The 20,896-nt window shown below is 32.8% G+C and overlaps 1 protein-coding gene across 9 annotated transcripts; it reads left to right on the top strand.

Annotated features, from left to right (window-relative positions):
• Window positions 1–5,258: 5,258 nt before the first annotated feature.
• Window positions 5,259–20,283, top strand: LOC111706128 (collagen alpha-1(VIII) chain). 9 transcript variants are annotated; one of them, XM_023478912.1, is made up of 18 exons: window positions 5,259–5,385; window positions 5,901–5,952; window positions 6,244–6,327; window positions 6,656–6,736; window positions 7,043–7,130; window positions 7,562–7,634; window positions 8,371–8,450; window positions 8,716–8,781; window positions 10,897–10,959; window positions 11,998–12,041; window positions 12,325–12,462; window positions 13,118–13,159; window positions 13,245–13,292; window positions 14,004–14,051; window positions 14,118–14,168; window positions 14,991–15,212; window positions 15,542–15,590; window positions 17,882–18,664. In XM_023478912.1, exons 1-18 carry the CDS (start codon window positions 5,345–5,347, stop codon window positions 18,007–18,009), a joined length of 1,398 nt encoding a protein of 465 aa, XP_023334680.1. In that variant the 5' UTR covers window positions 5,259–5,344; the 3' UTR covers window positions 18,010–18,664. The 9 variants fall into 9 exon arrangements, with proteins under 9 accessions (XP_023334680.1, XP_023334678.1, XP_023334677.1 ...); XM_023478910.1 differs by lacking the exons at window positions 5,259–5,385; window positions 5,901–5,952 and adding an exon at window positions 16,061–16,092 and having other exon boundaries at window positions 6,272–6,327; window positions 17,882–17,965; XM_023478909.1 differs by lacking the exons at window positions 5,259–5,385; window positions 5,901–5,952; window positions 17,882–18,664 and adding an exon at window positions 20,228–20,283 and having other exon boundaries at window positions 6,272–6,327.
• The last annotated feature ends 613 nt before the right edge of the window (window positions 20,284–20,896 follow it).

The raw sequence follows: 20,896 nt of genomic DNA, 5'->3' as shown, positions 1-20,896 counted from the left end.
AAAAAATTAAAATTTTTTTAAAAAGATTTTTAAAAAAAACATTTATGAATTCTTTACAAGGAGTTTGACCAGCACAATTTCAAATTACTAATTCTAGTAATCTAATCTTAAACTAATATATGACTAAGTATGCCAATTGCCGATCCCTACAAAAGGAAAACAGTTACTCATAGAATGTTTTGTCTGCTTGAGTTAAGAATTTGTTTAACTCAGGGAATAGGAATAAAGGGAAGGGCAATGGGACTGGTCTGGCATGAGAAAGCTAGTCCCACTGCTATTCAGACGAGTTCGGTACAGACACACAACCCGACTACAGTCAAAGAAATTGCAGAACAATGTCTTCATTTATAATCAAGCTTGAATAACGAGTAGTTTATTGTAATCAAATTATATTCTTTGCATGAAAATTTGGCTTATAGTGTTGAGTTAAATATGTAAATAATATATTACATGTATGTTAAACTTATTTTTAAGTAAACAATTAACAATAAACAAATGTACTCTCCTAGACTCTACAAATACTGAGATTCTTATGTACTGTATAGTGTCACTATATACCTACAGTACACGCGTTCTGTTCGGTATTCCTTACACACACTCTTTTGGTACAGACACACATACATGACGTTTACGCCCCTTGGTTTAGCTATGTTTTTAATTGCCATATAAATTGATAAATAAATAAACATAGATAGCTTATGTACGCAAAATCACGAAGAATTGTACAGTCCGCGAACTTATACGTCTTCTAGGGGTCAAAGTGTACTTTAATGATAAGCGGGGTGGTTTGGTGTTTTAATGGATTTCATAATAGAGTGTAAAATAACTCCGGGAATGGAACTATTTGAACAACAATATTTCACTGAGCAATATATCATGTTGACGAGAACTGAAGAAGGACATGAGAAGGACTAAACTAACTTAAATTTCTCTGTACAGAACTCATGTACACCACAAGTACTCAATGACATAAGAACAGCCAATGTTCACAACCGACCTAGTTAATCTATATAATAGGAATATCTTTAAAACATCTCTGTACATTTATATCTTTCAAGATGAAAAATGTCGTCTTATGCGCAATCTATCTTTATCTATGGTTATGGCTGTCGAAAATAGGAATTACAATGCGAATTCTTAACAAAACAATCTCGAATTTATTGTCAACCATGAATTCCAATTTGATGGGTACATCCCAGCTCAGTTATTTTAATAACCGAGATAAAATTAACACAATTACTTAATTCTACAAATATGTTGAAATGCTTTTAAGGAAAAATTATTATTTGAATCCTGCAATCATAAAATATAGATACATGAATGTTAAATATTAAGATGAATAAATAATGAACTAAAGCAAACAAGCCAAGGAAAATTTCAGGCATATATTCAAGATTTACTTGTTTTGGAGAACAAATCAATACACCTTTCATATTTTATCAAGATTATTTTTCATATTCATTCAAAATGTGACGAAAATATGTTCAAATTTTCAACTTTAAAACAAAATTGATTATACAATACTCAATCCTGATCATAATTCCAGAGCAACATATTCTTGGTTTCCATAGAGCTCATTTAGAGTCAAGGAATCTTAGTTTCCATAAAGCTCATTTAGAATCAAGGAATCTTAGTTTCCATAGAGCTTATTTAGAGTCAAGGAATTTTAGTTTCCATAAAGCTCATTTAGAGTCAAGGGATCTTAGTTTCCATAGAGCTCATTTAAAGTCAAGGAATCTTAGTTTCCATAGAGCTAATTTAGAATCAAGGAATCTTAGTTTCCATAGAGCTTATTTAGAGTCAAGGACACATAAAGGAATCTTTGTTTTCATAGAGCTCATTTAGAGTCAAGGAATCTTTGTTTCCATAGAGCTCATTTAGAGTCAAGGAATCTTTGTTTCCATAGAGCTCATTTAGAGTCAAGGAATCTTTGTTTCCATAGAGCTAATTTAAAGTCAAGGAATCTTTGTTTGCATAGAGCTCATTTAGAGTCAAGGAATCTTAGTTTCCATAATGCTTATTTATAGTCAAGGAATCTCAGTTTTCATAGAGCTCATTAGCGTCAAGGAATCTTTGTTTCCATAGAGCTCATAAGAGTCAAGAAATCTTAGTTTCCATAGAGCTCATTTAGAGTCAAGGAATATAAGTTTCCAGAGCTCACTCAGAGTCAAGGAAACTTAGTTTCCATAGAGCTTATTTAGAGTCAAGGAAACAAATATTCTTAGTTTCCATAGAGCTCATTTAGAGTCAAGGAATCTTAGTTTACATAGAGTTCATTTAAAGTCAAGGAAAAATATATTCTTAGTTTCCATAGAGCTCATTTAGAGTCAAGGAAACATATAATCTTAGTTTCCAGAGAGCTCATTTAGAGTCAAGGAAACTTGGTTTCCATAGAGTTCATTTAAAGTCAAGGAAACATATATTCTTAGTTTCCATAGAGCTCATTCAGAGTCAAGGAAACATATATTCTTAGTTTCCAAAGAGATCATTTAGAGTCAAGGAATCTTAGTTTCCATAGAGCTCATTTAGAGTCAAGGAAACATATATTCTTTGTTTCCATAGAGATCATTTAGAGTCAAGGAATCTTAGTTTCCATAGAGCTCATTTAGAGTCAAGGAAACTTAGTTTCCATAGAGCTCATTTAGAGTCAAGGAAACATATATTCTTAGTTTCCATTGAGCTCATTTAGAGTCAAGGAAACTTAGATTCCATAGAGCTCATTTAGAGTTAAGGAAACATATATTCTTAGTTTCCATAGAGCTCATTTATAGTCAAGGAATCTTAGTTTTCATAGAGCTCATTTAACACAAGGAATCTTAGTTTCCATGAGACACTCCCTCTTAATACTGTTGGTGTAATCTTCAAAAATATAGATGGAAACGTTTTTTAAAAAATATCTGTATATTGATACATATTATTTAATGAATAAAAAGCTGAAGGGCCCGGCGTTCTTAAATTCTATTAATCCCCGCCCACCGATGAGTGTCCACAAAAAATTTCAGCCCAATCGGTCTAGCCGTTTGGCTATACGAAACATATATATATATATGAATGTCTTGTTTTATTATATAGATGATATCAAATATATATTTACACTGAAGGCAGTATTGATAAAAGTTTTTTAATGAAACTTTTTTAGTTAAAGGCAAAAGTGAGATTTCAAAGTATTTATTTATATGATGTAATTATACTTAAATGGAAAACATGAGTAATTTCAAGTGACCCTCCATTTATTGAGTAGCATGTCCGATTCGTCCAATGTACCTTTGAAACCTGCATTTCACCAAAGTTTCTGAAGCAAGAAATGCACGACCCACAAATGAAAATAACCAGTTTTCAAAATGGGAAACATGGATAATGGATATCAAATCTAAAATTTCACCCATGGCCCATAAATTATAAGTAGTGCAAATGAACATATTTTAGTGCAATTAAACAAAAAATGTTCAATTGGACAAAAATCTAAAATTTCACCAATTGCCCATAAATTATAGATAGTACAAATGAACATATTATAGTGCAAATAAAAAAAAACTAATGTTGCAATATAATATCTATAGAAAAAAATTAGTCCGTTTGAACAAATTTTGTGTTGGAAATATTCATTTGCACCAACAATTTATTGCACTAATATTTAAAGAAAAAACAATAGTCCGTTAGAACAAATTTTTTGTTACATTTGCAGTTCATTTGCACTTATGTTCAATTGCACTGGTAATATTTACAGAAATAAACATTAGTCCGTTTTTTCCAGAGAAAAGTTCTTCAGAACCAATTCCTGGGAATTTCTATTCCCAAGATTTTCTCAAAAGCTCCTCAGGAATATCTTAACATATTCTAAGCATATTCCTGAGTACATTCACTAACCAGGACTTTGACCCAACAGTAGTGAATAACTTAACAACTATCTTTATTGCCCCTCCAACTTATTAGAAGTATAACCAATTTCTTAACTCAGAACTTTATAGTCATTTTGGATCTTGCTGAAGTTTTCATGTATTTCATTTATTCAGACAACTGAATTGTCAAGAAAAAAATAAAAAAATGAAAAAAAAATAAAATATTTTTAGAAAAAAGATGGTTCTAAAGTAAATCATAATTTTTTTTCCATAAGGATGCAAAGAAAAAAAGATTTAGTTAGGGCAGTGCATAATAGAAGAGAACCTCACAGACACCTATAATTGGAGAAAAACGGAACTTGAAAATCTTTGATGAAGTCCTGAGAATTTTTCAGGAATTTCTGAGAAATATTCCTGTGATATTCTTAGGAATTTCTTGAGAAAAAATCCTGAGAAATTCTCAGGGATTTCTCAAACTTTTTCTTTTATTTAATTCCACTAAAAATCCGTAAACTTAATTGGTGACCGAGTCCTAAGATTTTCTCAGGAATTTCCGGAGAAGTATTCAGGAGAACTTCTCTGAAATTTCTTGGGGTGAAATTTTGGAGAAATTCCCAGGAATTTCTAGAAACTAATTCTCTTATTAAATTCCCCTAAAAATCTGTGAACATGGTGACCAAGTCCTAAGAATTTCTCAGGAATTTCCAGAGAAGTATTCAAGAGAAATTCCCAGGAATTTCTTGAAACTAATTCTCTTAATGTATTCCCCTAAAAATCCGTAAACTTGGTGACCAAGTACAACTAAGAATTTCTCAGGAATTTCCTGAGAAGTATTTGGGAGGATTTCTCAAGAATTTATTGGGGTGAAATTATGATTTCTCAAACTAATTCTCCAATTCCCCTAAAAATATCTAAACTTGGTGACCAAGTAAAACTAAGAATTTCTCAGGAATTTCCAGAGAAGTAATCAGGAGAAATTCTCAGGATTTTCTTGGGGTGAAATTCCAGAGAAATTCCTAGGAATTTCTGGAAACTAATGCTCTTAAAAAATTCCCCTAAACAGGGTGACCAAGTCCTAGGAATTTCTTAGGATTTTCCGTAAAAGTTTTATCGGGGAAATCTGAGGAATTTTGTGGGCCGGAAAATTCGGAACAAATTTCTCAGGAATTTCTCGAAAATGAGTCTCAAAACTGTGATCCCCCAAAAATTTCTCGTCTTATGGACGAATTCTGGAGAATTTCTCGAGAATTTCCGAGGTTAATCAGTTACAAGAAATGATTCTTGACTTTATTGCAAATGCACGTTAGTTAAATCAGACATTAGTGCAAACGATATAGCATCAAAAATCCAATGTTTCGGAACTGTCGTCGTCTGCGGGTTAAGATTTTATCATTTATGGAAACCGCCGAACTCTAGAAAGACTTCTGGCGGCCATGTTGGAAATCAATACATTCAGAAATATCTTTTAAAGCGTCGCTTACTCGTAAAAAAATATTATCAGAAATATGGGACGGAAAAAGAAGAAGCAGACTAAACCTTGGTGTTGGTAAGTGCTTATAATGTCTTGATAATAACTATGACGTTTATAATATAGGGAAGTGATTTACAAAAATTAATATATGGTTGTTCGGTTAGAATATTATATTTACAATTACAACTATATATAATTGAACTTTTCAGACAAACTAAGGGGGTTCAGTCTTAGAATAAGACTTTTTGGACCGAGGAACGAAATCATTTAAAATTAATGGAGATTATTAATGTTAGTAAGTTCCTTGACGCCATCCAANAGGCCGCAGCGACCGGTCCCCTAGCCTGTCTTAGCCGCGGCGCTCGTCCCCTTAGCCGTGTCTTCGCCGCAGTGCTCGGCCCCCCAGACTGTCCTAACCGCAGCGCTAGGCCTAGAAAGTGTCTTAGCCTAAATCTAACCAAACCCTAAATATAAACTAATTTTGTTGAAAAAATCAATAAAAAAATTGATATATAAAATTGATGGGGGAGGGGGGTGTCCAACAAATATCGTTCTCTAGGACAGATCCTAAATTTTCATTTTTTGTCTAGGTACTGTAACAGAATATTTGACGACGAGAAAATTTTGATTCAACATCAGAAGGTATGGCTCACTTAGTACTTGTAATTTAATTTAATTTGTCCTTTTTTCGATATTTAAAAAATTGTTTTGATTAAGGCTGAGATTAAAAACTTATTTTCTCGGACAAATGTTCATCCAAAAATTTTAAATAAGTTTGAAAATTATTAAAAAATAAATGAAAATTCAAAGTATCTTAAATTAAAAATTTTAAATGGTTCAAGGCGGTTTAAGTATTTTTGTCCATTAAAGTGCACCAAAGTTTAACAACTTCCTACTGGCCGCTGCCCTAGAAACTATGCACCCCTCTGACAGTCGACAGTGCAAAGAATATGTTTATTTTCAGGGCCCGGGCTTTCTATTCACTGTATGCAGGTTCACAAGGAGACAATTGACAAGGTAAAAGCGTTTATTAATTTATATTTTGACTCACCCCTGTTGTCGAAACTTTAAAATTTTGTATCTGTTTGAAGCATGCGAACTAGGGTCTTCTCCCTTGGTCCACTGACTCGTCTGATCGGTGATTCTAATCGGTGATTCAAATTTGAATTGGTGATTCAGATATGAATCGGTGTAAGGCATTTCAATTTAACTTATCAAATTCATTAAATTCGGTTCCATCTCCGAAATTAAATTTTTCAATTTAGAAGTGTACGCTGTGGATATCGAGTTTCACCGATGTGGTTTAGCGCCTTCGCACTCAAAGTGTTAACCTGGGTTTGTTTAGGTACCGAACTCTGCTCCAACTCGTGGAAATATTGAGATAGAGATCTACGGTATGGAAGGTATACCCGAAGAGGACATAAAGGTACGTAACCTATAAACTGGGGGTAAATTTTTTTCTTTGACCTCCCCTTTCGGGAAGCTAGGGAATGGTGGCCACCCAACTGTCCCTTTCTCCCGTGTTGCACCTCTGGTTATACCGTATATGTATATTTTAAGAAAAATATACATTATCGTTGACAAACGTCAACTAACCCAAACATAATCTTTCCTCAATATTTTATGATTGTTTTTGATATTTTTGTATATTTTATCAGTTAAATTAAAATAATGTTTTGAAAAATAAAATCTTTCGAAACCATTGTTTAAAATCCTTGTATGAATTTACCAGGCTCATGAGGCGCGTGGAGACGATGATGACGACGGCAGACGAGATAATTCAGATTCTCCAGCAGTTCCCACTCCCCCTCTTCAAGCAGGTAACCCTCCCCCCACAACTGTTTAAATGCGAAGATTATTGCAATTTAACCCTCCCCACTCCTCACTTTAATTTAAACCTCAACAATTAAAGTTTGTTAAATACAGATACTTTGGGAGATCTAATTTCTTTTTGAAAATGTTTAATACTCCGAACTAACATTAAAAGTAAATCTAATCTAATCTACATAATCCTTATTTTGTTCTTTTATTCTACTATATTTTTAACAAATATTTGATAATAATTTGTCTAAAAAGATATATACTTGAAAATGTCTGGAAATAGTTCAATCTCTCCAAATCTGCACTAAACCACAAAACAGATATTTTGTGTTTTCGGCTCATTTATTCCAAAAAATTAAAAGGGATGATTTTTTAACAAAAATATTATTATTTTATTTCATATTTGGTTTATTTTATAAACTATGCCTAGGTCCCCAACTGCCTGCTGGTATGGCCGGTATGCCTGTAGTTCGGCCTGGTGCTCCTTTTATGCCTGGCCCAGGGTTAGTTATAAATCAGTACATAGGATCCGGATCCGTTGGATATTCAACATTTTTACCTCCTGGATCCGGATCCGTTGAATACTCAACATTTTTGACCTCCTGGATCTGGATCCGTTGAATACTCAACATTTTGACCTCCTGGATCTGGATCCGTTGAATACTCAACATTTTGACCTCCTGGACCCGGATTCGCAAAAATATGCTTATCTCAGGGTCAACATTTCTAACAAAACTGTCAAAAACAACTTTTAGTCTCAACCCCTAAATCAAAGGGAGATTACTAAAAAAATTCTTTTGCCTGAATTATTCACCAAGTTTTATCATGTAAAAGCTAAAACAAAACTAAAAAAGAAAAATAATTTTAAAAGTGATATTTTTGGTAAAAAGTATTAAAACGAATAGAAAAAAATTGTAATTCTGAAAAACATACACCCCTGTGCGACTATCCTAATTTTAAATACAAACATTTTTGCGAAATTTTTATTTTCTGTTTCCTAGGGTGGAATTCCTTCAACTTTTAATCAATCTAATCTACCCTATAATTCTTGTATTTTTGCATCAATGAGATCAAGACCTAATTTTCAATAAAAGTACTTACCATTTTTATGTTCTTGAATAATTTTTTGGATAGTGCACCTCTGCATTAATTTTTATTTGGCCTATCTTTTTTATTTGGGTTCAATAATTTCTAATATGATTTTTAAATTATCCTTACGGAACAGCAATTATATTTCAGTATGGGCTGGGGAGGACCTGGTGTTATGCCCGGAATGCCTGGCATGCCCGGCATGATGCCTCAACAAATGCAGTTTCCAGGTATTTTGATACGGCTCGTCCAATCTTTTGATATTAAGTAGTTGTATCAACGTCATTGATTCAACAACATACAAGTTATATTGCATCAAAAAATTACCTCAAGTGCTCTGAAAAAATTTCTTTTTTCTTCCAAATTATCAGAAACGAAGATTAAAAAAAACGCACATTTTAAAACTTGAATCACATCCGGGAAATTTTCAATTTTTTTTGAGTTGGCATTTTAACTTCTTTTTCTATTTTTAATTTTAACATTTGGTTTGATTAGGAGGACATGCCGCAGGATTAATGCAGCCTCAGCAACCTCTCTTCCCATCTGCGGCCAACACAGACGGTGAGTTTTACCCATAGATTTGAATATAATTCTGGGGGATTTTTTATATTATTTTCGGAGATTTTCCGTGGACTGATCAAGTACTTTTTCCAGGCGAAAATATGAAAGCATTTGGTTGGAACAATTCAAATAAGTGGAATAGCGGTTCAAACAATGGTCCAAACAATTGGAACGTTGGGAACGGTTGGACCGGGCCCCCTAACCCTAGATCCAACCCATCTTGGTGATGAGGCATCGTGTGTTTATTTCGCAGTATTTTATCTTTAATCGCGTTGAACCCCCAATACTGTATTACTGTACATTTTGTACCAATTAAAGATCAATAAAGTTTTTTTCGGTTTAAAATCATTTCTTTTATTTAAACTGTTCAACTGTGAGCCCCTTCAAATCCAATGCTTTCATATTTTTACCTTTTTTCTTGTAAAGGGGAGCATAGTTGAATAGTAGAGAAACTAGAGAGAGATAATTAATAAGTTAGTAAAATATCAGATATGATATTTATTTAGATTTATAAGATATACATAGTAGCAGATTCCTTGCCTATTTTAAACAGAGATTAAAGGTATAGGAAGTATATTTCAAAGTTTAACTTAGAGATTCCAAGACCTATTTTAAAGCAGAGATTAAAGGTATAGGAAGTATATTTCAAAGTTTAACTTAGAGATTCCAAGACCAATTTTAAAGCAGAGATTAAAGGTATAAGAAGTATATTTGAAAGCTAAATGTAGAGATTATAAAACTTATTTTAAACAGAGATTAAAGGTATATGATGTATATTTGAAAGCTAAATGTAGAGATTCTAAAACTTATTTTAAACAGAGATTAAAGGTATATGATGTATATTTGAAAGCTAAATGTAGAGATTATTAAACTTATTTAAAGCAGAGATTAAAGGTGTAAGAAGTATATTTGAAAGTTTAACTTAGAGATTCTAAAACTTATTTAAAACAGAGTTTAAAGGTATGGGAATTATATGTGAAAGTTATTTAAAACAGAGATTAAAGATATGGAAAGTTAATTTAAATGTTATGCATAGAGATTCTAAGATTTATTGAAAGAAATATTAAAGATATAGAAAATATATTTAAAAGTTACAAGAAAAAAGTTATTACACTTATAGAGATAGTTGAAGAGTTTAAAACTGGAAATTTAGAACCGTGGATTTAAAGAAATTGCAAAACTGTTAAATGGAAAAATATTAAAATCAAATCAGATGTTCAGAAGAATAAAATAATTTTTTCTCAGTTGTTAGGTATGTAATTTTTTTAGGTTTTAATCGCTGAGTATATTTTTGGGTAAAGAGTAGGAAAAAGAATGAAAAACTATACCTTTTCTTATCAAATTTTTCTTTTTTTCTACATATCTTCAAAAATTATCCCCCCCCCCCCCCACCCATTAAAAATATACACCCCTGTAAAAGGGCAAAATGGTAGACTTCATTCATACGAGAAAAAAATAGGTAGATTTGAAGGTGTAAAAAGTGAGATGGTAGGTTTAAGACATCCGAGAGAAATAGTGGGTAGATTTAAAAGGTTTTTGTGAATTGGTAGATTTAAGACATACGAGAGAAATAATGGGTAGATCTGAAAAGTGTTAAATAGTGAATTGATAGATTTGAAAGTTGTAAAAATTAAATTGGTAGATTTATGGCATACAAGAGAAATAGGTAGATTTGAAAAGTGTAAAATGCTGTGGTAGATTTATGGCATCCAAGAGAAATAGGTAGAGTTGAAAAGTGTAAAATAGTGAATTGATAGATTTAAGACATCCGAGAGAAATAGTGGGTTGATTTGAAAAGTGTGAAATGGTGAATTGGTAGATTTTAAAGTTGCAAAAAAAGTTAATTGGTATATTTAAGACATACGAGAAAAGTAGTGGGTAGATTTGAAAGAAAAAATAAATTGGTAGATTTAAGTGGTACGAGAAAAATAGTAGAGTTGAAAGAAAAAGTTAAATGGTAGATTTAAGTAAAACTGAAAGGTAGTGTAGATAGTGTATTTAAGTCATATAAATAGAAAGAGATTAATTTTGAGAGAAGTTTTAAGAAGAATTTATCAATTTGATAAATATTCTCTGCATAAACCTATTCTACCTACTTGATAGATGTCTAACTAGGAAAACCTACCTTCCCTGCATACAGTGATGATGCTGAGAAACCAGCTCTGATAGCAACCACAGGTAGATTATACAGGGTGTCCGAATAAACATGGTATTTACATGACATGACTTCTATATCGTCATTGTTTAAAGCGGGATTATTTCGTAAATATGATTTTGTAGCATCACAGTTAAAACTACTATGCCTCGGGATTTCCAAAATGTGATCTTCCATTTTTTACCTTCAAAATCTTTCATTTTTTACCTTCAAAATCTTCCATTTTTCACCTTCAAAATCTTCCATTTTTCGCCTTAAAACTCTTTCATTTTTCTCCTTCAAAATCTTCCATTTTTCTCCTTCAAAATCATCCATTTTTCACCTTCAAAATCATCCATTTTTCACCTTCAAAATCTAACTTCCATTTTTCACCTTCAAAATTGACGGTGATGTTAGGAAACTTGTCCAGATTCCAGTTTATTGAAAATCAACAAAACAGCTCAAATTTCAAAGATACAAAGAATTGAGACCACATTTTAGAAAGCTTATTGTAAGTTCAATATTTGTTTGTTGCATGTAATTTATCAATTATCGGAAATCAAAGACGATATCAAGTCTTCTTTCAACATCATGTTTATTGGAACACCCTGTACTAACCCTGTATCTGAAGCCAGGAATCAGCTCGGTTTTAACAACCACCCCCTTCAAAAATAGGCTTTTACACAATCAATATTTTTAGGCTTTCAAAGGACTTCACAAAAATCTGATAAATTTAACATATTTCAATATGGTACTTTTATGTACAAGTATACTCTGCTTGTCTGACTGTCTGTGTGTTTGTATCCAATTAACGCCAAAACGGCTGAACCGATCGGGCCCAAATTTTGTGTGAAGCCTCATATTACCCCAGGAAAGTTTTATAAATGCTCAAAATGACACAAATTTGTATTTAAAAGTTTTCGATTTTTGTAAAATTTTGTAAATGCGTAAAAAAATATTATTAAATTTTATATCGTACAACGAGAAGATACTCACAGATAGAGCCACAACGAAAAGTTGAATTAGAAGATTCTAAATCTAAGGGATTCTAAAATGCGTTTTTAAAATCGAATTATTTGCAGGAGTTAACACGAAAATTATCCATCCACCGGAAGACATATCTTTAGTAAGTATATTTTCATCATAGAACAGAACCATTCAACTTTTTAAAGTTAGGAAAAAATTTGTTAAAGAAATAAATTTAAATTTTAGATTTTTGTTGAAATTGTTACTATTTTTGTGCTAAAATGTTCGTTTTTTTAACGAAATATCGTTAGGAGTTATGAACTGTTTTATTATTTGTAATTTTTTTTGGTCACTTTGATTTGACATATAATCCTTTTGTTTTGTTCTTGTTTCAAAATTTTCTTGTTATTTTTGAAATTGTTATATTTATTATTCATTGTTAGGAGGAGCATCGATCTTCCTTACCAAAATATCGACCACCCCCTCCCCCTGTTCCCCCTGCTCCTTCTCCTGTCATGGAACAGCAGCCCCAGGTCATGATACTGCAGGCTGGTCAACCTATGATTAATCTTGCGCCACAGGTAAACTCGAGAACCAAGGTTGTATAATAAGGATGTTTACTCTCGATGGGCTCTAATGCACGGAAAATGTGAAAACAGATAGATAGATAAAAACCTGATATGACGTAACTCTCGCCTCTTTAATCATTGGTGTCATATGAGGCTTATATCTACCTTCCTATCTTAGGAGACGACATTTTCCGTTCATTGGAGCGCATCGAGAGTAGCCGACCTTATTATACATAGACAACTTTGTCGAGAATAGAGACCTTGGGTCGAAACTTTCAATGACTCTTTTCCATAACGTCTGAGCTTCGAAATCTTTGAGCAATTGCTGTCACGATAACTCATCGACCTTGAATTTTGAAAGATTTACTATACAACAAATGTTTCTCCTCAAGTATTACATATTTTCATTATTGGTTTTATGTAACTAATCTTTAGTTAATAAAGTTCTGATAATGTATGGACTTTATTTTGTTCTATTCTACTTTCTCACGATATTCCAAATCGCTTAAAATGTACTAACCTAGTCTACTGATCTTGCAATCCAATAATTTATTTAAGTAAGACTGAAAGCCAAAAATATTCCCCCTGAAAAAAAATTTGTTTTTGTTACAAAGGCGGAAAGTCGACTTGAAAAAAAAACGGTGAAATTAACCGTTAACACTTTCAGATGGACCCTAGACAATTTTATCCCGCTGTCAGCTCTATGGGAGTACGTATTTTACAAATTTTAATTAAAGGGGGGGGGGAAGTTATTTAAAAAATTTAGTTTTGGTTTATAATTATTAAAAATTTAGATGAGCCTTCCTCAGCACTATTTCCCAACAGTTTCATCTATGAGCTCAGTACGTATTTATCTAATGGACTAAAAAATTACGAGTTGTATTTTTATTCTGATGTTAAATTACATACGCATTAAAAATAGTGTTAGGTATTTTCCCAAAGGCGACTTCCCAAGTGACAATTTCCAAAGCGACAACTTCCCAAAGGTTAGGTTAGGCCTTCGGAGGCGCTGCAGGCTGAAAGGTGGGCCGAGCGCTGTGGCTAGGAAGGGCCTGAGGACCGAGTGCTGCGGCCAGAATATACCAGGGGACCGAGCGCTGCGGTTAGGATGGACCAGAGGGTCAAGCGCTGCGACTAGGACTGACTTGGGAACAAGTTGCCGCTTGGTAAATGGAACACTTGGGAAGATTCCATTAGGGAAAATACCTTTAGGAAGTTGCCGCTTTGAGAAAAGCCTTTGGGAAAGTACCTAACATCTATAAAAAAGCATTTGCCTTTTTTTGATTTGTTGGACTTAAGATCGGTTCAGCCGTTTGGACGATCGACCGATCTGTCCACAACTTTCCGATACCTCCAGATAGGTTTTTAGCGGACGGTAACAATTTAAAAGAGTTTTTAAATTTAAAAAATGACAAATCTTAAAAATGTTTTATTTTTTATCAGTTTCATTAAATATAGAAATGTTGGTATAGTTTTTGTCAAGACAGAGGACTTTTCCGTTGTCTNGGGTAACTTCAGAATTTAATCCCTTGCACCAATTTGTAATCATTTAGATTCAACATCAGCAAAACATGTACAACGCAATCTCTACCATGAGCTCAGTATGTTTTTTTTCAGTGCACATATTTTTTGAATTTTTCAGTTTTCATGAAAAGTAAATTTTTTAGATTGGACAACCTCAACCTCAATATTTCCCTACAGTTAGTTCAATTAGCGCTGTAAGTATTTTTATTATTACACATTTAAAAATATATTTTTGTCTTTCCGGGTATTCAATGCTTTTTATCATAAACCCCTGGTTTTTAAGTTTTTTAATCATGTAATGTCCACTCATAGTCATCGAATACATTTAAATAAACAGCGTACATTTCTTAAACAATACATTTAATAGAAAACATTTCATAAATAGTACATTTCATAGAAATCATTTCATTAACAGTACATTTCATAGAAATCATGTCATATACAGTACATTTCATAGAAAACATTTCATAAACAGTACATTTCATAGAAAACATTTCATAAACAGTAAATTTCATAGAAACATTTTATAAACAGTACATTTCATTGAAATCATTTCATTAACAGTACATTTCATAGAAATCATTTCATAAATAGTACATTCCATAGAAATCGTTTCATAAACAGTAAATTTCATAGAAATCATTTCATAAACAGTACGTTTCATAGAAATCATTTCATAAACAATACATTCCATAGAAATCATTTCATAGAAATCATTTCATAAACAATACATTTTACAGAAATCATTTCATTAACAGTACATTTCATTGAAAGAACGACATTTCATAGAAATCATTTCATAAACAATACATTTTACAGAAATCATTTCATTAACAGTACATTTCATTGAAAGAACGACAGGACATTTCATAGAATCTCAAACTATCGTTCTTGGTGAATAATACACAGTTATTTTTACCCTAAAAGAAAAAAAATTCTCAGCCTATTTTTAAATTTTGTTATCTAAGAAATGTCCAAACACCAAAAAAATTAGATTAATTAATTTATTATTGCAGATGATGCCGCGGCCCACACTAGTCCAGGGAATGCAAGGCATCCCAGTCAGTGTTCAAGGTATTCCTGGACACCCCCTGCAGGGACTTCAAGGACATCCTATGCAAGGACTGCCAGCCCATCTACAAGGATTGCAAGGACACCCATTCCAGGGAGTTCCTCAAGGAATGATTCAAGCTATGCCAAATGCATCTATGCCCAGTATAATGATGTCCCAGCCCCAGGTAAGGTTGTTTTTTCCCTTTAAATCTATACAAACCATCCCGTCCGGGTAAAACTTTGGGAAATGCGAGGGTACTTAGTTTTGTTCTTATCCTCAAGTGCTAAACATAATCAGTCTTAAAGATAAACTTTATCAATTGTGGGATAAAAGTAATTTTAAAATTTTTGTTAAAAACATACAAAGATTATTTAAACACTGCACAATATTCTGCCTGTAAAATGTTGATGAGCTATTGGCATAATTCACTTTTTTTCTGACGAACAACATGACTTATTAAAAATATCTTTCAAGGACAAATATTTTTGGAAATTTAATAATTTTATATTTAAGTTGTTTGCGCAGAGACCTCAGATGATCAGTTTACCTGGGCAACAGCAAGGTGAATAATATTTTTATTTGGGAAACTTTATACAGATCCGATCTTAGCTCTAGGGGAGATACAACCCCTTCTCTAGATTGAAGTCCGTGGCTAGTATCCTTCAAGATCTTTATTCAATAGTTGGAAGAAACTCCACCAATTAAAGCTCATCATTCGTTTACTTAATTAGAATGCTGCACTCTGATGGCTTAATTTTTTATAACTGCAGATGTAATAATCTTTTTCTGATTTTAACTCGGGTCTTATATACTAGATTCTGCCCAAAAGAAATTTTAGGATCTAACGGACTGCTTTCTGATTTTTCTTCAACTAAGAAAGGGCTGCCTCTTCCCTATTTTTCAGTTATAGGGAATTAATTTCATACCAGCATATTGGGGGGCTTAATTTCCTGATTTTATTTTTCTTGGCTACAGATCTACAGAATCCGATTACCAGGATAAGAAATGGTGTTTTAACTTGACATTTCCCAGATTCGTGAGAGAGTTGGCCGATGACAACTTAGGTTTGTTCGGGATCAAACATTTTTCACATTATGTGATTATGTTGCATATCCTTTGCTCTAGAGTAAAACTTTTAAGTATTCAAGCTTGAATTCCTTCATATTGGGTAATTTCATTCAAATCGTAACCAAGAGTAAAGCAAAGAATATGCAATTAAACTATGCAGTGTATCGACATGCCCAGCTTTTTTTACCGGTTGCAAACCATAAATAGAATAGTTTTTCGAGGAAGTAAGGTAGGTTTACAAGGAAACATCCTTGACGGTAAGTAGTCCCCTTCATTGGGAACGGTTTGCATTCCGTTTAAATCTGCTAGATCAATTCAAGTTGGGCATGCTCTTTAGACTGAAAACGGGGTTAAAGTGAGCTCAATTAACTTATGCATTTAACAAAACTTTTATGATTCGCTTTGCTTAGGTTTTCAATCATCTGGACTGATCCAAATAATTTTTTCTTAAATTTTTTTTTTATTTATCTAGTTTTTTTACTGGGTGGGTTCCAAGTATTGAGTTCTCTTTCTCCCTGTAGACATGTTACTTCAGTTTTCCCATCACAGTTTTCTCACATTGTGCTAGAAAGGGTTCCAGGGGATTGAGATATTAAACGTTTTATGATTGCCAAGTTTGCCGGATTGGAAATAAAAACAAAAATGGATCCAATAATTTAAAATCTAGATTACTTGTTGCGTTTTAAAACCAAATTAACAGTCAGTCGATTTATGAAGTTTTCCACCAGATGAATTTGGCAATTCTAAAATGTTAACACTTGATAAAAATGTTTGAGTCGGTTTAACTTAACCAGTGTCATGGACTAATACCCCGGTTTACTTTGATGTATTTGCTGTATATTAGTGTAGAACATAGGTTAATTTGAGGTCGGAACTGGTGTATTGTTAATCCCTTCAAATTAGTATTTTGTGTGGCGGAACGGATTAAGTTAAATCAATTTTGGATAGCTCTGTAATATCTGAGGATGCAATCAAGGAAAGCTTTGTTGACTCAATATTTTAATTTAACCAACGACCATTAAATAGAATATAAGCATTTTTTACAGATTCAGTTATAATCGCTTAAAATTAAAAGTGTGGATTAGGCGCTGTAGATTAGCTCTATTTTGTACAAAAGTTTCGACCTTTGGTAATTATTTCCAACTGAAGAGGTTAAATTGTCCCTTACAAGTGTATTATATCTCTTCCTCTGCGGGTGCTTTGTCAAAACTGTTATTTTTGGCATGAGTGTTTTCCAATACTGAGTGACAGTGAAATAAACTAAAATTTTAGTTTTAAAACGTAAATTTACTTGCTGTAGTAGTCGTTTATGCCCTAGTATACTGTACAAATAATAAAAAATGATAAATGCCTGGTATGGCTGATTCCACACTAAGGTTAGTACCCCTTGGGCAGGTAGGTTGGGTACCACTAAACTTTCGTGAATGCTTCTCTGCCAACTCTATGGCACTGTCAATTTCTTTGCCTTGTATAATTAGTCCACTTATATTAACCCCAAATCATCAGAGTTTTTGAGGTTCTCAACAACAGCTCACCTTTCTCAATAATTGATGTTTTATTTTTGTGCGAATCCCTTAACTCTGCTGATTTTAAACTTGTGGTTGGCAGGTGTTGTAAAGACTTGGATTGCCATGTGATTTTTTTTTGTTTTTGAGATTTTATATTTTTTATTAAGGTTAAATTATTGGTCGTCATTACATGGAATTTTAACTTTTTTTTTGAATGAATCACAATGGCATCAAGTCCTTTAATAACATGTTACCAATATAGTTTCACAACTTGCAGCTATGGTGCCGGGACCACTGGTGTTGGGAGGTGTCAACCAGATGGGAGGACATCTTGGCATGGGTCTCATCCAGCATGGCAGTCCTTTTGGTCTCCTTGGGGGACTAGGGATCCCAAGATTCAGATGACAAACACAGGACCTCCTGGGACTAGGAGGTCCGTCTCTAGAAGTTGATGGTACTTCAGGTCTTGGAGCCGTCAATGTAGGAGGAGCAGGGCTTCTCCGGGCTCCATCACAATTGCAAGCAGTGGGACAACCAGCATTCCAACTTGGACTAGCTGGCCATCCAAGCCTGAGCACATCTCTAGGACTGGGAATGCCAATAGGTTACCCAGGACTAGGAGGAGCTACTAACGGGCTGAGTAGTGCCACAGCAAATCTGATGGCACATCCTTTACTTGGATTAGCCCAGCAGTCCAGTGGGAATGTTGTAATGCTTCCAAGAATACCATGAAGATTTGCGTTAGAACTTATTTATTTTATACTTGCTCTGGTTGTGTTAGCAAACTATTCATGCTTAAATATTTAGATTCAATTATTTTGATCAAACAAATCTTAGTTGTTATAATTTGGGCATTTTTTGTTGTTGCTACTTTTAGAATCTCTTGAGTTCTTTTTGTAATTAATTTGTTTATAATCACCTGGAATTAACAGTTCATCATTGTACAGAGGGATCTAGATATTTGATAAATTTCAAATATTTTGGAAAACTCGGAAATATATACTTCTTGTCTGCATGTAATTAACTCTCTGGTGAAATAAACATTTTTTTTAAAGTTGCATATTCTGTTCTTGTCTTCTAGTTTTCTATTAATTTTGAAGTACTTTTTACTAAACATGTAGTTTTTAAACCTAGTGTAAATTCATTAATTTTCAATGCTTATGTATTTCCTAATAAAACAAATCATTTATTATTTATTTTTTGTTCTATTTTTTAAGATTCTGAATTCAAATTAAGTAGTATTTACATGAAATCTCAAAATCTATATAGTGGAAATTTAAAGTATCGAACATCCGATTAATTCGTTTGGTACAATCTGAAGGTCTCGATATTCCTACTTTTTTTTGTAAGAAAGGTTTTGAACCTTTCAGAACTGATTTCCTCCACTGATCTATTATATTTTAACTAAAATTTACAAGACGAATATAAGCAAAAAAAAACTAACCTTAAAATGATAGTTTTTGGTTCGCTTTTTGCAAATTCCTTTTGTTTGGGTCAAAATTTGGCACAGTGAGGACAGTATATGTTTAGAATAAACAATTTTGGTAAATGTAAATCTTTTCAGATTTTATTAAACCTTTTAGTAGTCTAAAAACATAAGTATTGTGGACAGTTATTACCGAATTTCAACATGATCTCAACAAATCGAGGAAGGCTGATGGGAAGAAAGAAATCTGTTTTTCTTATATCTACATAATTCTTGAATATAAGTATTCTAGAGCTGGTCTTAATTTTAAACAAACGGCGAAAATCGTTAATTTTCTTTTCACTTTTGAACAGGCCGCAAGGTAGAAAAAAAGGAAGAAACAATAAACTTGCGTCAAAGCCAACCTATAATAAGTATTTTTTGGAATTATATTAATAGTTTCTATAGTGAAACCAGAAACTTAAAACACACTGCTGAAAATGGACCAAGTCAAAACACATAAACTTTTTCTTTGGATACGATAATATGCAGGCCACTGAGTTAAATTCTCAATTTTCAGAAAATGCCACCTACGGAATTTCGAGCAAATTAATTTTTAAGAAATTGTATAAATCATGTGCATTCAACGGTTTTAAAAATATTAGAAAAAGACAGAAAAATCTTGAATTATCTTTGAACCTACAGTTACGACTGAGTTTATACTTAAAAATGCACTTGATTTCTACAATTTCTTTATAATGGAATTAATTAAAATTCTTAAGGGTCCTTTTCTGAAAATTTAGATTATAACTCAAAAGCCTGCATATTGATATATTCCGAAGAAAAAAATAGGTGTTTTGACTTGAAACCTGATGGTTCATTCTCAGCAGTGTGAAAAGCAATACTTAAGTGCATTTGATGTTATTGCATAGTAAATAGCTTTTCTATTAAGTTTTCAAATCACTTTCTCAGTGAAATGAATAATTTTACTCTGCACAATTGCTCCGTCTGTCTCGTGTTCATTGGACCAATTAGTCCCAACTTGAGTCTGAAGTCTTCTACGTATTCCAAAGTTTACTGGATATCACTGTGTTGTGGAAATCTAGTTGTGGGGTTGCCTATGCCTTTACACAAATGATGAGACTTCAGTGACAATTTCGTAGAATTTAGGCAGTCTTCTCTTTACATTCATGGTCCCCTACAATTGTAATATTTTAGGACAATTTTTGAGGAGATTTTAACTCGGGTGCCGGGAGTGCCAGGACTAGCATAGAAACTGAATTCGGAGCAGAGATACAAAATGACGGACAAATTCTTCCGAACCTCCCCCAAACAGTCTTCCGGGAATGAACTTCTGTTTATAATCGTAAATTTCTATTTAAAACGAGATTAATTTGACTATTTAAGTACGGTAGTTAATCTAAAGTATCCTTAACATTTTCATATTGATGTTTTTCTTTTTTATAATCATTTTACAAGATCTGGAAGAAAATTGCTTTTATAGATTTTTTTTCTCAACAAATGTTGAAATAGCTGGCTTTTTTCATGAATAGCTTTAATTAATAAGCAGACAAATAAAAAATATTCTTCATGAAATGTTAATTCTATAAAACATTGCCATTAGTAAATTTTCTTTCTACAGGGTGTCCCAAAAAACATGGGAATTCAGTGACGAATTCGAAATCGTCTTTGTTATGAATTAGCATTGTAATACCTAATTTCTAAAGCCATAATACTATTATGTCTGCTAGAGTTTATTTTATGAAAAGACTGTAAAGATCTGTCTATAATCTATCTTCGCAAGATGAACAGTGAAGACGGACAAGTTTACTCTGTTTGTATACTGCAGTTTTCTTGTTTTACTAAGTACAACTGTATGCAGTTGCA

This window comes from Eurytemora carolleeae, unplaced genomic scaffold, assembly GCF_000591075.1.
Source record: "Eurytemora carolleeae unplaced genomic scaffold, Eaff_2.0 scaffold223, whole genome shotgun sequence".
Classification (NCBI taxonomy): domain Eukaryota; kingdom Metazoa; phylum Arthropoda; class Copepoda; order Calanoida; family Temoridae; genus Eurytemora; species Eurytemora carolleeae.
Note: the sequence above shows the minus strand (reverse complement) of the source record. Positions and strands in the feature narration are given on the sequence as shown.

Excerpts from the sequence above, each read along its gene's own strand:
- LOC111706128 (XM_023478912.1), top strand. The coding sequence starts at position 5,345 with ATGGGACGGAAAAAGAAGAAGCAGACTAAACCTTGGTGTTG. Across the intron at positions 13,160-13,244 it reads CCGCTGTCAGCTCTATGGGA|ATGAGCCTTCCTCAGCACTA; the intron begins GTACGTATTTTA and ends TTAAAAATTTAG. Across the intron at positions 14,169-14,990 it reads CAGTTAGTTCAATTAGCGCT|ATGATGCCGCGGCCCACACT; the intron begins GTAAGTATTTTT and ends TTATTATTGCAG.